This window comes from Thrips palmi, unplaced genomic scaffold, assembly GCF_012932325.1.
Source record: "Thrips palmi isolate BJ-2018 unplaced genomic scaffold, TpBJ-2018v1 HiC_scaffold_11, whole genome shotgun sequence".
In the NCBI taxonomy this organism is placed as follows: domain Eukaryota; kingdom Metazoa; phylum Arthropoda; class Insecta; order Thysanoptera; family Thripidae; genus Thrips; species Thrips palmi.
Window position 1 is genome coordinate 7,695,742 of NW_023144622.1, and position 16,722 is coordinate 7,712,463.

The 16,722-nt window shown below is 62.2% G+C and overlaps 1 protein-coding gene across 2 annotated transcripts; it reads right to left on the minus strand.

The window, feature by feature from the left end:
- Positions 1-2,631: 2,631 nt before the first annotated feature.
- Positions 2,632-9,214, minus strand: LOC117639530 (protein ECT2-like). Of its 2 annotated transcripts, XM_034375287.1 has the most exons (16): positions 8,842-9,214; positions 8,390-8,460; positions 8,180-8,301; positions 7,656-7,794; positions 7,089-7,298; positions 6,875-7,018; positions 6,358-6,787; positions 5,476-5,885; positions 4,957-5,142; positions 4,571-4,778; positions 4,087-4,247; positions 3,885-4,007; positions 3,646-3,808; positions 3,329-3,569; positions 2,853-3,006; positions 2,632-2,775 (listed from the first exon to the last, which is right to left on the minus strand). In XM_034375287.1, exons 1-16 carry the CDS (start codon positions 9,020-9,022, stop codon positions 2,704-2,706), a joined length of 3,015 nt encoding a protein of 1,004 aa, XP_034231178.1. In that variant the 5' UTR covers positions 9,023-9,214; the 3' UTR covers positions 2,632-2,703. The 2 variants fall into 2 exon arrangements, with proteins under 2 accessions (XP_034231178.1, XP_034231179.1); XM_034375288.1 differs by lacking the exon at positions 4,957-5,142.
- Between the last annotated feature and the right edge of the window lie 7,508 nt (positions 9,215-16,722).

Consider the following 16,722-nt stretch of genomic DNA (forward strand, 5'->3'; position numbering starts at 1 on the left):
TGTCGCGGCATAGCGGCCCTATTTTGAGCGTCACACGAGGAAATTGAGCCCGGCCTGGCGGCCCGGCCAAACACGGCCAAGCCCGGCGGAGCGGCTGGATTATCGCGCCACTCTGGCCGTGTCCGCGCCTCTGCTCCGCGCCGCGTGCTCTAATTGGGGCGTAAATTGAGTGCTGCCGTGCCGCGACAAAAGCCGGCAGACTCATTCCGAGAGTCGTTTTCGTCGCTCTGTCTCTCTCGCACTCATGGAGCGTTCCGTAAAGGTGCGAGAGAGACAGAGCGACCAACGGGGCCCAGGTCGCGGGGCCGTCCGGCAGCACCTCGCGGACCGACACTCCCACGGGGCACAGTGGGCCAGAAGACCGGTGGAGGCGGCCAAAACTCTAGACGCGTTTTGAGCTCCAGAGTCGCTAAATGAGACTCCAACCGACCGTTTGACCCTATCAATGGACTCCTCGTTCGGAGAGCAATCCATTGGTGGGGTCATACGTTCGGTTCGAGGCCTGTTTAGCGACTCTGGAGCTCAAAACGCGTCTAGAGTTTTGTCCGCCTCCACCGGTCTTCTGGCCCACTGCCCGGGGCAGACTCGCACGGCAAAGCGATGCCTAAAAGGAACCCGACGCCCACCGGGCCGAATCAACTTTGCCCTCAAGGCGCGGCCGTCGTTCAGGCGCTGCCTCCAGGTCGCCGCCGACGCGGCGTGGTGGACGCAGCCACCGGCCACCAGCGCACTGATTCCGAGAGTCGTTTTCATCGCGGTCTTGCGAGAGAGACAGAGCGACGAAATCGACTCTCGGAATCAGCACCATCGACGCCGCCATCGAGAGCAGGCTGGCTGGCCGGCCGGAAGCGCTAGCCAGGATCGGGCCTTTGATGGCCAGGAGCGCGAGTGGAGCAGAGCGAGTACGTGGAACGGAACGCTCTGCGCGCAGCGCACGGGAACGTGACAACACGCTGACGCGTTTGGCGCCCGGCCGTATCTCAAAGCGCGAAGCCGCGAAGCCGCGAAGCCCGACCAAGGGCACCTTAACGCTTGGTCCGCCCGCCCCGCCCCGCCCCGCCACATGAATGCGCCGCAACCGAGTTTTATAGTCGCGGAGCACGTCACGGACATGACGGGGACATGGCGACATTGCGCGATATTCTGAAAAGAGCGGAAGCGGAGGACTTCCACTGTGCGGAGCAATGCGGAGAGGTTGACGTCGGTCGCTACGGGACCTGCTGTGTGAGTGGAGGTGTGTTTGAGTGTGTGTGTGTGTGTGTGTGCACGCGCGCGAGAGGGGCCGTGCGTGGCGGGTTGCCGACCCTCCCGAACACAGGCGCGCTGCGCGCTCCGGCGGCCGAAGTCGGAGCGCGACTCCTTGCAGTGCAGTGCCGCGGAGTGTAAGCGGGGCACAGTGGGCCAGAAGACCGGTGGAGGCGGCCAAAACTCTACAAGCGTCTTGAGCTCCAGCGTCACTGAATGGGACTCGAACTGAGCGTGTGACCCCACCGATGGATTCCTCGACCGGAGAGCAATCCATTGGTGGGGTCACACGTTCGGTTCGAGTCCCATTCAGCGACTCTGGAGCTCAAGACGCGTCTAGAGTTTTGGCCGCGCCTCCACCGGTCATCTGGCCCACTGTGCGATACCCCCTGCACAGAGCCGGGCCGTGCGGCCAGCAAAGGGCGCGGGGTAGCGACGGGCGTCACTTCCGTTTGCTCGTCGTCTTTGTCACGTTCCTCAAGAGCGCCGCGCCGCGCCACGATAAAAAAGAAAATGACTACAATGACTGCGACGGCACGGAGTGCACGGAGGATGGCCGAGCCGATTCGCAGAGCTGCCAATCTGCCGGCCCTAATTGATTCCGCGCTATCTGCGAGTCCATTCCGAAGAGTCACTTCGCCCTCCGTCTCCCTCGCACTCACGGGGCGTGCCGCAGGGTGCCGCAGGGTGCCGCAGGGGTGCGAGAGAGACGGAGCGACGCGGAGCGTAATCTGCCCGGCGAAAGTTCAGATGAGCATCGAGCGGCCCACAGTGGGCCAGAAGACCGGTGGAGGCGGCCAAAACTCTCGACGCGTTTTGAGCTCCAGTGTCGTTAAATGGGACTGGAACCGAACGTGTGACCCTACCAATGGATTGCTCTCCGAACGAGGAATCCATTGGTGGGGTCACCTGCTCGGTTCGAGTCCCATTACGCGACTCTGGAGCTCAAAACGCGTCTAGAGTTTCGGCCGCCTCCGCCGGTCTTCTGGCCCACTGTGGGGCCCTTGGAGCGGCGCGGTGTCGTCCTCGCCCGCGGCACTGATTCCGTGCTGGCAGTGCTTCGCTATCAATTTGCAACGCGACGAACGCGGCCGCCGAGTCACTGGCTAGCCTCTGTCGTCAACGGGGACCTTTCTCCCTCGTGCAGAGGCCAGGACGTAAATCAGCAAGGTTGTTTTAAAAATTCATCAAGTTTATTAAATAGTAGATTAAGTAGAAGAATCACAAGGTATAATCATTAGTACTACAAAGACGCAAGTCCTTAGGTAAAAATTACAGCCTAACACAGCCAAAAATTTAGTCTTGAACAGACAGTGTTGGACACTCATTGATAAAAATAAAAGTAGTAGATCGCCTTTCAGGAAACATAACAATTAATAACACGCCTTTAAACATTAAACCAAATAGACTAGATTTGCTTACATTTTTTAAAACTAAAGCTACATGCACACGAGAAAACTACATGCGTTTCATAATGGTTGCCGTGAGGGACGATGGCTTCGGTTTCTCTGTAGGCTCGTCCTCGTCATCCTGTAGACAAAGCATTCCAATTTGAGGGAATTTCGAAACGACTAAAAGATTGAGGGAATAAGATGTGGTAAACTCACCTCTTGGAGGCGCTCCTGCATAGTCTCCAACTTGGAGAGGCTGTTGAACGAGCTCATGACGCACGGCGGGGAGGTGCAGCTGCTCTTGGACGCGTTGCTCTGGGTCCTGCCCAGGAAGGCGCTGGTCACGATCACCTGGGTCTTCACGGCCATGCTGAGCACAGAACAGCAATCGTTGCATCAGGGATACAGGCAGAGCACAGTGGGCAGTGGGCCAGAAGCCCGGCAAAGGCGGCCAAGACTCTAGGCGCGTTGTGAGCCCTAGAGAAGCTAAATGGTACTCGAACCGAACGTGCGACCCCACCACTGGATTCCTCGTTCGGAGAGCAATCCATTGGTGGGGTCACACGTTTGGTTCTAGTCTCAATTAGCGACTCTGGAGCTCGAAACGCGTCTAGAGTTTGGGCCGCCGCCACCGGTCTTCTGGCCCACTGGGCAGAGAGGTACGGCGACAGGGGAGAGGGAGAGACACTCACAGTGCGGCCTTGTTGATCTGCTTCGACAGGAGCTCGGTGGTGCTGAGGATGCCCGCCTCCTCGGCGGTCTCGCGCTGCAAGAACTTGGCCGGGTCGGCGACGCAGTTGTGGGCGGCCAGGGCGCCGGTCCAGCGCTCCAGGAGGTGGGCCTTGTCCGTCGAGTCCGGCAGCCGGAAGTACGAGCAGGACTCCCGCATCTCCGTCTTGCCGCGAAACACGACCCCCATGGTGTTGGACACGGCTGCAGACAGAGACAGAGTTAGTCGGACTGGGGGTGGACTCGGTCGCCAAAACGAGGACCCCTCCCTCTCACTCACTCTCGCTGTTGGCCACGTCGACGACCTTCCTGACGGTGGACAGCGGCAGCATCTGGAGGAACTTGTAGGGCTTGCCGCGCACCACCTTGAGCACCCTCTGGGGGACGCTGCTGCCCGTCTGGCCCTTCATCATGGCCACCACCTTCGACTTCTTCTTGCACACCTGAAAAAAAAAAGATGAAACGACTTGCAGCCAGCTTGCATTCGGGACGGTCCCAGAACCGGGCGCGTCGACCCACCAAAATGACATCGGTGAAGATGAAGAAGGCCAAGGTGTTGCCCTGCTTGCCGAAGCCGTGCTCAGTCACTTCCACGCCCTCGCACTCCACGACCAGCGACCGGTGGGACGCGATCACGTCCGCCTGGGGGACACCAAAATTTAAAAAAAAAAGTTAGAACAAAACGAAACGTTAAAAAATAGTTTAAATGCGGGGTACTCACGGGGCACTTCTCGATGAGGTTGAACACGTCGAAGACCCGGCACAGCCCTTCCATCTTCCGCTTGTCCTCGTTGATGAAGGACAGCACGTGCGACAGGCTCTCCAGCGCCGACTCCAGCTGCTTGCGGTCCGGGCTGTCCTCGGGGGTGTGCTTCAGGATTTCTGGACAACAACATAGTGGACTCAGCAATAACACTGCCGGCACACTGTTCATCAACAAATGTGACGGCGGCGCGTGGCACAGTGGGCCAGAAAACCGGTGGATGTGGCCAAAATTCTAGACGTGTTTTGAGCTCCAGCGTCTCTAATTAGGACTCAAACCGAACGTGTGATCCCACCAATGGATTGCTCTCCGAACGAGGAATCCATTGATGGGGTCACACGTTCGGTTCGAGTCCCATTTAGCGACTCTGGAGCTCAAAACGCGTCTGGAGTTTTGTCCGCCTCCGCCGGTCTTCTGGCCCACTGTGGGGGGAGGGCCTTACCTCTGAGCAGCAGCAGCGTGCTGCCGAGGCGCTGCACCGGCCGGATCATGAGCTCGTGCAGCTCCTGGCGCCCGCACTCCGGCTTGCCCTTGCACACCTTGAGGAAGGCGTGGAAGCGCGGGTTGCGCTCGCTGGCCTGCTGCAGGGTCTCCTTGGCGTCCTCGAACGACGACACGAACGGCGCGTAGTGGCGCAGCAGCTCCGGGCTCTGCACAGACAGGGAAGCAGTGACAAAGCGGTGCAACGGGAGCGATTCCGAGAGTCGTTTTCGTCGCTCTGTCTCTCTCGCACCTACACGGAACGCCCCATGAGTGCGAGAGAGACAGAGCGACGGAAGCGACTCCCGGAAACAGTGTGCCGGAGACAGCGAGCTCACTCAGACTCACGTGCTTCTGATACACGGCACCAACGTCGGCCGCCTCGGACCAATTGTTGTAGATGACGCGCAAGTCTTTGAGGATGGCGTGGTGCGTGCGGGCGATCGGCATCAGCGCCCCGAAAATCATTTTCGCCTCCGTCTGCGTCAGCAGCACGCCCCCCGCCTGCCCAGAGTTGAGCGCCTCGGTCCTCATCTGCAACACAAGGGCCAGCGCGTCACCAGAGTGCCACCTAAAACAACTGAAGTTTTCGTCATGTCCCGAAGACACCGAGCGTCCCGCGTGACGCATGGAGTAGCAGAAAATAGAAATCAAGAATGAAGCTGTCCCATGCATAACGATTCGAACGCTCCAAGTTCGGATTTTCGTCCGGGTGGCACTCTGGTCGGCGACACCCCGCGTCACAGGGAAGTCCCGCGGTCGCGGAGTAGCGACGAGGCCCCGCGGCCGCGCAGGCACCGGCGGCGACGCGACATTGGCTTTGAGTCTGAGTGAGCTGGCCCTAACCACGAGGCAGACAGTCCGCACCTGCAAGATGGCGTCCAGGATCCCCACGTAGTTCTCCTCGGTGTGCATGAGCTCCAGGAAGGCCCCGAAGCGAGAGCTAATGGGCGACGCCGCCACGCCGTCCAAGCTTCCCTTTCTGGACAGCGGCGCCAGGGACTGCCGGCGGAGAGGGCGTGCAGCAGCACTTCTTGGGGATCTTGGAGTAGTACAGTCGGTCGAAGACAGAGACCTTCTTCCTGGGGTGCGCGGGGTGCGCGGGGTGCCCGGCGTGCCCGGCTGGCCTGGGCGGGACCAGGTCAGGGGAGGCGCAGTCCTCGGTGGGCGGACGGATGCGCAGGGCTGGGATAGGATGGGCGAGCCGAGGGAGCCGCCACGTGGACTCCAGCACGTCCCCGTCAGACTTTCGGCGGGAGGAGCGGACGCCGGTAGCACTGCAAAGAAAAACTGCACGGAATCAGGTTGGCAGGCTGGGCGTCGAACAGCCCAGGGCACATGAGAGAACAGCAGCAGCAAGCCCCACGCCGCACAGTGGGCCAGAAGACGGGTGGAGGCGGCCAAAACTCCAGACGCGTTTTGAGCTCCGGAGTCGCTAAATGGGACTCGAACCGAGCGTGTGGCCCCACCAATGGATTCCTCGTTCGGAGAGCAATCCATTGGTGGGGCCACACGTTCGGTTCGAGTCCTATTTAGCGACTCTGGAGCTCAAAACGCGTCTAGAGTTTTGGCCGCCTCCACCGGTCTTCTGGCCCACTGTGCGCCGCCGGGAGGTAGGCAGCCCAACGAACGCGCGGTACCTGTGTCGCTCTCCCTCGCACTCATGAAGCACCGCACAAGTGTGGGAGTGAGAGAGCAACGCGGTTCGCTATCAGCCCGCGGGCCGCAAGCCAGAGGCCGAATACTTACACGTCCCGTCGTTGAACACGTCAGGGATGTTGGGGGTGTCAGGGATGTCAGGGAAGTCAGGGTTGTAGGGCGTCCAGGGATTGCAGGGAGTGCAGGGCGTCAGCGTCTTCTCGGCGTACATGTTGGGGGAGGGCAACTCGGCGAGCGACACGCGGCGCAGCGCGCGGTGCTGGCGGTAGGGGTTGGGGCTGGGGCTGGCCGAGTCCGGCTCCACGTTCTCCTTGTTCCTGGACAGCTTCGGCCCGGTGGAGCGCCGCCGCACGGAGCCCCTCTTCGGCGGCTTGCGCAGCCTCTCCTCGGGCACGGCGAACTCGTCCTCGCAGCAACGCATCACCTGCTGGATGCTCGACCAGAACCAGGACGCCGTCACCAGCGCGGCCTCGGGGCGCACGCCGGCGGGGATGGTGACCGGCGAGTCGTCATCGGCAACCTGGCGGCAAGAGGGCAGGGCGCTAGAAACGGTGCTGCCGACGAGGGCCAGCGCGAGGCCTTCTGGCGGTGCTGCAAACTGACTTACAATGTGCGTGCACTCGGCGCTGGTGGCGTCGACCAGCTGGCCGCCGTTCGACTCCAGGAGCTTCTCCGCCTCGTCCACCTCGGCCTTGGGGAAGCCCACGAACGCCACCTTCGTCCCCACGAACGGACCCAGGCGGTGCACCATCTGCCAGCAACATCAGCCAATCAAACACTCGGCGCGCGGCGGCGCCACCACAGCTCGCAGCGAGTTTTACCATCGCCTCGTCGTTGGCGTGCACGGTGGGCGAGTCCCGCATCCGCCAGCACGCCCACACCCACTCGGTGGACATGACCGGCACCAGGAAGGTGGACGCGTACTCGTACTTGGGGCCCGTCGTCACGGCGGCGATGAGGTGCGTCGTGTGGCGGTTGGGCTCCAGGCGCACGCTGCCGCCCATGCTCCGGATCAGGAACATCAGCTCCATCTGGACAAACAACCTGCCGTTAGTGGGCCAGAAGACCGGTGGAGGCGGCCGAAATTCGAGACGCGTTTGGAGCTCCAGAGTCGCTAAATGGGACTCGAACCGATCGTGTGACCCCACCAATGGATTGCTCTCCGAACGAGGAATCCATTGGTGGGGTCACACGTTTGCTTCGGGTCCTGCTTAGCGACTCTGGACTGGAGCTCAAAACGCCTCCACTGGCCCACTGCGCGACGCGACTTGTCAACACAGAGCGACGCTGGCAATACCCCACGCGCGCCGCCACCGCGGCGTAACGACTCGAGCGGCGGGGAGTATCGCCGCGGACGGCGAGGCGGGGAGGCGGGATGCAGTACTCACGATCAAGTTGCGGTCGCGGATCCCGGTGAAGCACGTCACCACGCCCTTCATGGTGAAGCAGAACAGGGGCCGCTTGACGATCGGCAGCGGCAGGAGGTCGTTGGCGAGCTGGATCAGCGCCATGCTGCCGAACACCCGCCTGCAACACCGTGGAGCACGTCAACGAGGCCCGCGTCAAGCCCGGCGCTCTACAGTGGGCCAGAAGACCGATGGAGGCGGCCAAAACTCTGGACGCATTTTGAGCTCCAGAGTCGATGAATGGGACTCGGACCGAACGTGTGACCCCACCAATGGATTCCTCGTTCGGAGAGCAATCCATTGGTGGGGTCACACGTTCGGTTCGAGTCCCATTTAGTGACTCTGGAGCTCAAAACGCGTCTGGAGTTTTGGCCGCCTCCACTGGTCTTCTGGCTCACTGTGCGCTCTGTCTCTCTCGCACTCGTGGGCCGTCCCATTGGTGCGAGAGAGACAGCGCGACGAAACGACTCTCGGAACCAGTCGGCAGGGAAGAACAACGCACTCACCACTTGATGTCCACGAGGTTCTCGAAGGCCGGGGACTCCACGTCCTTGACGACGAGGACCACGGACGCGTCGTCCAGGTACTCCGAGCCCGTCAGCGAGGTGACAACCTCCAGCCCGAACGTCTGCGGCGCCGAGAGCAAACAAGGTCAACAAAAACAAAAACAATTTGACGAGCTGCGCTGCGCCACGCTGCGTAATCAGACAACCCACCTCTGCAGCGGCCTCCAGTGTGGGCGAGACGCTCTCGCCGATCAGGCAGATCTTGGTGCGCGGGACGAAACCTGACGACAACAAGAAGAGACACGTCATCACCGGCAAGCCACGCACAGTGGGCCAGAAGGCCGGTGCAGGCGGCCAAAACTCTAGACGCGTTTTGAGCTCCAGAGTCGCTAAATGGGACTCGAACCGAACGTGTGACCCCACCAATGGATTGCTCTCCGAACTAGGAATCCATTGGTGGGGTCACAAGTTTGCTTCGGGTCCTGTTTAGAGACTCTGGAGCTCAAACGCGTCTAGAGTTTTGGACACCTCCACCGGTCCTCTGGCCCACTGTGCGCCCTTGCAGCCGCGGCGCGCCCCTTGAGTGCGAGAGAGACGGCGCGACAGCCCGCGGACCGCCAGGTGCACGCCGTGACCGTGACCCCAAACGCAGCGCCACTTACCCTCACTCTCGATGAGGGTCGAATGCGACCGGACGGAGCTGAAGGCGCTCGACGTGATGGACGTGAGGGACATCTGGTCGAAGGGGATGACGCCGCCGCCCAGGATGACGGACTCCATGTCCGCGGCGTGCCTCCTCGTCGCCATGCTGCTGGTGCTGGTCACCCGGTTCAGGTCGTTCATGGCGGCTGCGTGCTGCTGCGTGCCGTCAACGTAAACATGCACTCGGTTGGGTCGTCGCGCGCGCTGTCGGGGTGCTGGGTGCTGGAGCGAGCGGCGCCGGCGACAGATCGAGACTGAATGACGAAATGAGCGATGCGGCGCGTCGCGTCCAGTCCACGGCCCGGCCGGCCGGCAGGTTGGGGCAGGTCAGCACGCATTGGCTGCTGGGCTGCGCGTGGGAACCTGCCGCCCCTGCCGCCTCCCCGCAGCGCAGAGTAGCGCGGCACTTCGAACGGCGTGGGAACGATGCGGAACCGGGAAACCTCGCCGACGACGGGAAGCAGACCGATGCCGCACGTCGGCTTGGTCGCTCTGTCTCTCTCGCACCTACGTGGGGGACGCCGCATGAGTGCGAGAGAGACAGCAGGAGGGAAAGCCCAGCCGCCGCCGCCGATCCCGAAGGATCGTGCCGTCGGTTCGTCTCTGTCGCACTCGTGGGCCGCGCCGTCGAGGTGCGAGAGAGACAGACGGCCCTCCGGAATGAATCGCGGCCCGTCGGCCCTTCCCACGCAGTCCGGCGCGTCCTCCGGTGCGTCCCGCGGACCACCGCCACCACCGCGGACACGGGGGAAGTGGGCGGGGAAAGGGAAGCACCGGAGGCACGCCGGGCACGGAGATGCATGAAAGAAAAGTGCAAGGACTAAACGAGATACAGGCGATCGTGAGGGGGTGCCGGCGCGGTGGCGGGGTGAGGGCCACTGTGAGGGCCTTGGCGAGGGCGGGGCGGGGCGGGGCGGGGCGGGGCGGGGCGGGGCGGGCGGGGTGGGGCAGGTCGCCGGAGGGGCGTACGGGGCGGCGGACGCCGAGGGTGTGGGCGTTGAGGCTTTCTGCTGAGGCGAGCAAGCGTCTCCAGAAGTGGAGGGCTCTTGACAGAAATTACTGCTGATTGGCCAGAATTTGCCGGCGATTCCCGAAGTCCCCCACAGTGCACCGCGCGCCCCCACAGCCCCCGTGGAAAACAAGCCTCCCCCCTCCCCCAGCGGGGCCCACCCCCACCCTATCCGAGACTCCTCTTCGCCCTTGTCCGTCGCCATGCCCGTCTTTGCATGCAGCATCCATCAGCGGTGCTCCCGAACGGCGCCTCGACGCCCGTCTCTCTCGCACGCCCGCGGCGCGGTGCGGCGCGCCAGTGAGTGCGAGAGAGACGGGCGATGAGGAGGCCGTCGGGAAGCAGCCTGCGTCACGGAGGCCAGGAATTAGGCCACAGGGCGATGCACGGCCGCTGATGAGCCCTGCTGGCGTTCGAACCGCCACCGGCGCCACCGCGACCGCCACGTCGGCTGGAAAATTCACCGATTTCGGTCCATGGCATTCAACAACCAGAACATTGAGCCCGCACCACAAGTGTATTTCGAGAATTACAAGCAGAATTTACCATTTTCTGGCAGGCGCGGATCCAGGGGAGGAATAGTGGAGCACAGTGGGCCAGAAGACCGGTGGAGGCGGCCAAAACTCTAGACGCGCTTTGAGATCCAGAGTCGCTAAATGGAACTCGAACCGAACGTGTGACCCCACCAATGGATTCCTCGTTCGGAGAGCAATCCATTGGTCGGGTCACACGTTCGGTTCGAGTTCTATTTAGCGACACTGGAGCTCAAAACGCGTCCAGAGTTTTGGCCGCCTCCGGCCCACTGTGTGGGGTTGACCTTCGAGGGGCAGCTACCCCTCCTTGCGTACTAGATAGAGCGTCTAGAAGGCAGGCAAAAGCACTGCTTTGCCCCTGTAAGTGCCCCCTTCTGACAAAACTCCCGGATCGGCGCCGGTTTTCCGGGTCTACATGCGACCGATCGCGCTGCCGGCCGTCCGGAGTGTCCGGTCGATGTGGCCGCTCGATGGGGCCCACCGCGGCCCACGCTGGCGCCATGGCTAGCACCACCAGGAGGGCCGCGAATGTGAAGCAGCAGTTGACCTATTCCATTGCATTCGACGAGCAGTTTGGTGGGTTAGCGGGTCAAGTGTGCGCGGCCGAGTGGCATTTTTCGCTTCAACAAGTTTTGCATATTTATGAGCGGGGGACGCCGTTTGCCCGTTTGCTGCCGCCGCGGCCCTACCGGCGGCCCTGCCCAGTGTAGGCGAAGAAGCGCAAAGCCCAAGGCAAGCCCAGCCGTATTTCATTCCGAAAGAAATCACCACTCTGTCTCTCTCGCACTCAGGTCATTCTGAACACTGTTTCGTCGCTCTGTCTCTCTCGCACTCAATGGGCGTCCCACGGGGGTGCGAGAGAGACAGAGCGACGACTGCCGGTCCGAGTACAGCAGCGGAGCGCGCGCCCGGGCACCACCACGACCACGACGACGGGCGGCACCGCTAGCACCACACAGTGGGCCAGAAGATCGGTGGAGGCGGCCAAAACTCTAGACGCATTTAGAGCTCCAGAGTCGCTGAACAGGACTCAAACCGAACGTGTGACCCCACCAATGCATTCCTCGTTCGGAGAGCAACCATTGGTGGGGTCACACGTTCAGTTCGAGTCCTATTTAGCGACTCTGGAGCTCAAAACGCGTCTAGAGTTTTGGCCGCCGCCACCGGTCTTCTGGCCCACTGTGCAGCGCCGCGCCGCGCAGTCGAGCGATTCCGCCGCCTGCCCTCCTCGCTCTGTCTCTCTCGCACCCCTACGGAACGCCCCGTGAGTGCGAGAGAGACAGCCTCTGAGTCAAGTGCGCCGAAATCGATCCCCGCCAAAGAGTGCTCGAGAGGCATCGGAGCCGAGCCGCGAGCGCCGCGAGCCGCGCCGAGTGTCCCAGGAGTGTCGCGGGGAGTGTGGCAGTGTGGCGCCGAGTGCAGTGTACCAGTGTGCCAGTGTGCCAGTGTACCAGTGTAGCGCACGCGTCGCGAGGCCGCCGTCGACCGCCAGCGCCGCCAGGGCCAGGGCCAGGACCGCCACGCCGACGAACGATCTGCCGATCCGCGCGCACCAGGGGGCGCCGCGGGGCCGACGGGGGGGAGGGGAGGGGAGGGGCTGGAGGGGCGGCACTTTGAAAGCGAGCCGAATGGGCCGTAATGGCGGGAAAACTGAAACTGCATCAAGACCGGCAAGAAGGCTGCCGCGGAAGTCCAGAGCCGCGGCCAGGGGCTGCAGCAGAGGCAAAGAGTTGCTCTCTGCCTACCTTTCAGGCGGCTGGGGGTCACGGAGGCAATCGCCCACCCCCTCTGGATCCGCCATTGTCGGACGGGCTGCCTACCCGCACTGCAGAGGCGCTGCTCTGCTCTGTCTCTCTCGCACTCATGGGGCGGCCCGTAGAAGTGCGACAGAGACAGGGCGTCCACCCAACACCGCGAGGGCTTCGACTTGGAGGCCAAGGAGGCGGCCATGACCTTGTCCCGTATTCGAACGAAGAGAGGTCGCTCCGTCTCCGTCCCGCTCGTCGGATGCCCCGCGGGTGTGCGAGAGAGACAGAGCGAACGCGGCGCGTCGCGGCGCGGACTGCAGGCACACTGCAGATGATTGGTCCATCGGAAGGCGCTGGGGCCATTACGTTCAGTGTCACGACCGATAAAAAGGCCGAATCGACAGACTTCACCGTCGCTTTTTTAAAGGCGGACGCGAAGGAGCGTCCTTTTGACGTTCCGACGGCGTCCTCGTCACGCGGGGAGTCCAGAAGTAGATCTAGAGCCCACACGTTGCTGGTGGGCCTTGGCCAAAGCTAGAATGAACAGTCATGTTTCTGGTGCTGTGTCGTCAGTGTAAAGCGGTGTAAAGACCTACCTCTTCTTTATTTTGGGGCCGGACCGCACAGTGGGCCAGAAGGCTGGTGGAGGCGGCCAAAACTCTAGACGCGTTTTGAGCTCCAGAGTCGCTAAACAGGCCTCGAACCGATCGTGTGACCCCACCAATGGATTCCTCGTTCGGAGAGCAATCCATTGGTGGGGTCACACGTTCGGTTCGAGTCGCGCTCAAAACGCGTCTAGAGTTTTGGCCGCCTCCACCGGTCTTCTGGCCCACTGTGAACCGGCCGTTCGGACGGCCTTCCCTCTGGGGCTGGCAGCCCTAGGCAGCCCTAGGCAGCCTAGGCAACCCAAGGCAGCCCTGCAGGGCGCCAGGAGTGGGGGGATCGGGGGCAGGTCCGGGAAGGCCTGAGTGTCCTGGCGGGGGTCCTCGAGGAGCGGCAGGCCCGGCAAGCCAGACGAGTCACTAACGACCTCACGTGACCAGCGGGCGGGCGGGCGGGGCGGGCGGGGCGGGGCGGGGCGGGGCAGGGTGTGGCGGGGTTGCTGGTTGGCCGGCCTGGATGGCCTGGATGCAGGCAGCGTCCTGATGCAGGTTTCGGCTTCGCCGCGTCGCCTTCGCGGTCCTCGCTCTGTCTCTCTCGCACTCGTGAGGCGTCCCATAAAGGGTGCGAGAGAGACAGAGCGACGCGGGGCGCTGTTTGAAATGAGCCCGGCCGTGCCGGCGCATGGGTGGCTTGGACGCCTTGCCGCCTTGACCCTGCATCATTACCGGCCTCTTAATTATGGCGAGTCACACGCCGGCGGGCCGCCTCGCTCTGTCTCTCTCGCACTCGCTGGGCCAGCCGGCCGGCCACACAGGTGCGAGAGAGACAGAGCGCTGCCAGCCGTGTGGTTGCTATTCGCAGTGCCAACCCGGCCAACACACACACAGACGCACCCACACCAACCCTTCTTGTTTTAAAATCTGTGCCGCGCTGCCACGGCCACTCGCCGCTGTAGGCTACCCTGCCGTCTAGGACGATGACAAAAAATGGCATCTAAATTAAGAGCCTGAAAGTTGGGCAAAGGCCCATGAAAGTAGGCAGAAGTTGCCACTCCCCCCCCTTTTCAAAGGCCGCCCCTGGACCCGCCACTGCCTCGTCTCGCCCTGCCGTCTCGCCCTTCCCGGCCCACTGCACAGTGTGTCAAGAGGTATTGACAGCCTTGCGGGCCCTGGCCCTGGGCCCTGCGGACAGCCCCCGTAGGCCCGGGGCCCTGGGCCCTGTCACAGTGCCAGTGGTGTAGTGTAGGGACTTTCGGGGAGGGGAAGGACCAGAGCGCGTTGGGGGAGAACGCCTCGGACATGTGTCTAGATGCAGCAGCCGAGCGATTCAGAAAAGTCGTTTCGCCACTCTGTCTCTGTCGCACTCATGGGACGCTGCACAAGAGTGGAAGGAAGACGAGGCAATGCGTCGTCGAAGGCCTTTCAGTGCGTGGGGCATAAAGGTGGTGCAAACTGGTTTTTCGTACTTTCTGGATCGAAAATCGAATTTGAGAATCACTGTCAGATAGGCGTTCTTCCTACACAGCTTGCATGCACTGCCGTGCCAGGCCGTGCTCGCCGAGCAGCGTGGTGGTGTTCCCCGAGCCTCTCCTCTTGTTCGATCTGAAAATGAAGAAAGCGAATGGAAGTGCACTGTGAGGCACACTGTGAGGCACGGCCACGCCGCCACGCCGCAGTGCCCGAGGGACAGGGGTGGCGTGGCGTGGCGGCACCAGCCTCGCCGATGACAGGGCTTGCTCGGCCAGCCGGCCGATCCTCAAGCGGTGCCTCGTCGCTCTGTCTCTCTCGCACTCGTGGGGCGGCCCGTTTGCTTCGTCGTTCCGTCTCTCTCGCACTCGTGGGGCGGTGTACCCTTTCGAAACCAGCCGGCTGGCATACGTGTCCGGGTCGTCCGGGTCCCGCCAAGTCCCTCCGCAGAGACTGCTGCATTGTAATCACACGACTTCCCTCTGTCGCTCCGTCTCTCTCGTCTGTGCGTACCGCCCCACGAGTGCGAGAGAGACGGAGCGACAGAGGGCCGCGGCGGGTCCCTGCGGAAATCGTGGCCCTTCCTTTAGTGAGGCACGGCGTGGAGCCAGCGACCTAACCTAACCTAACCTAACGTCACCTAACCTAAACTAACGTCACCTCACCAACCTAACGTCACCTAACCTAACCTCACCTCACCTAACGTAACGTAACCTAACCTAACGTCACCTAACTTAACCTAACCTAACCAGCGAGTGCCCAGTGCGCACTCTGGCGCCACACGCAGCAGGGCGGCAGTGGCAGTGCAGTGGCAGTGCCGGCAGCCCACTCTGAAACAAACAGCGGCGCAGCCATTACAGTGCAGCACCGCATTGAAAGCCACTCCGAACCTCGCCTTTCTGCGCTCTGACGTCATCGAGCCCTGCTTCGCCTCGCTTCGCCCTGCTTGCCGCAGCTAAAAACAAAATTCAAAGAAGAAAAGTTTGCAGAAAAAATAAAAAAGAGAAAAAAATACATGATGTTTGTTCCAGAGAGGGTGCTTGTGTCGTTCGATCGACAGCGAGTGCATGTGTGTTTACTATCGATTTTTATTGCTTGTTTTTTTCTTTGTTTTTTTTTAATTATTTTTCTTTGATTTTTGTTGTTGGTTCCTTTTTTTGGGTTGTGCCGTGCGGTTCCAACTGTGACGTGGCCAGACCTCTGCGGCAGGAGCAGGTTGCCTACTCGTCTGACCCACTGCCCTCTCGAAGCGGGGCGCAGTGCTGACTGCACCGGGCGAGTGGCACCAGGGGCGGCACAGGGGCGGGACAAGGGGGCGGCATTTGCCGCAGTCCGTTCGGAGGCCCGCCTCGCGCCGCCTCGTCCTCTGGGTCCTGCAGCCCTGGAGCAGCCCGTCGAGCGGCCCGCCGATGACGTCACACCGTGGCTCTCTTAAGCCACACGTTGTATCTTCTGTGTGACAGACAGAGAGAGGGAGAGAGGAGGGGAGGGGGCATTCACTGCGCATGTTCTGAGTTTGAGGGCCGAGGGCTGTCTTTTCATTTCTGCAGTGTGGTGGCGGCGGTGGCGGCGCAGCCTGCCAGTACTACCCTTATCCCTTTTGCAGCCCCCAGCGCCAGCGCCAGTGTGACACGTGGACCAGAATGCAATGGCTTGCTGGCGTGCGCGCTGCTAAAGCGCTTTCAGGCTCTGTGTGTGTGCCTCTCTCTCTCTCTCTCTCTCTCTCTCTCTCTCTCTCTCTCTCTCTCTCTCTCTCTCTCTCTCTCACACACACACACACACACACGATCTCACTCGAAAGCTTACGTAAAGTAAACGTGAAAGACACACACCATAATTACGCAGGCGCACGGTATGGCCGCGGGGTGAGCGGAGGGCAGAGGGGGTGACTCATTTCAAACGGCGTCCTAATCCGATACGCCAAGTTTGTGACTTAACGCGGCGATCGGTCTAAAGCAAGCCCTCCAAGAGGTCGTCCGGGCGTAGGGGCTGGTAGGGGCCACCCCGGGCGTGTCAAAGGGTGACCTGAATTCCCCCTGACCCATTGGCAAGCAGCCCCATGCACCTGTGCTGCAGTCCTCAGCGGCCACCGTTCAGAACGAGGTGCTGCAACGCGTTGATGCAGATGGCGCCCCCCCCCCCCTTTCCCAGTGCCGCGAGGCCTGCTTAGGCCCCGCAGTGTAGCAGCAGCACCAACCAGCGACCACCACACCGCGAAGCCAGGCCAGCGAAGCCTTCCCCAGGGGAGGGTCTCGGAGGGGGCGCGAGGGGTGGCGGGACTGGAGGAGCTGGAGGCTGGAGGGGCGGCCTTCTGCCACGGCCTCGCTGGAGTCGGAGTCCCTGCAGGCCCAGGCAGCCCAGGCAGCCCCAGGCAGCCACAGCCTCCAGGCGCGTCGGGCGGGGGTTGCAGGCTCAGGCGGGCACAGCGGGCACAGCGGGCATGCCCTCCGGAGGACATTCCTAGCTAGCGGCTGGCGGCCGT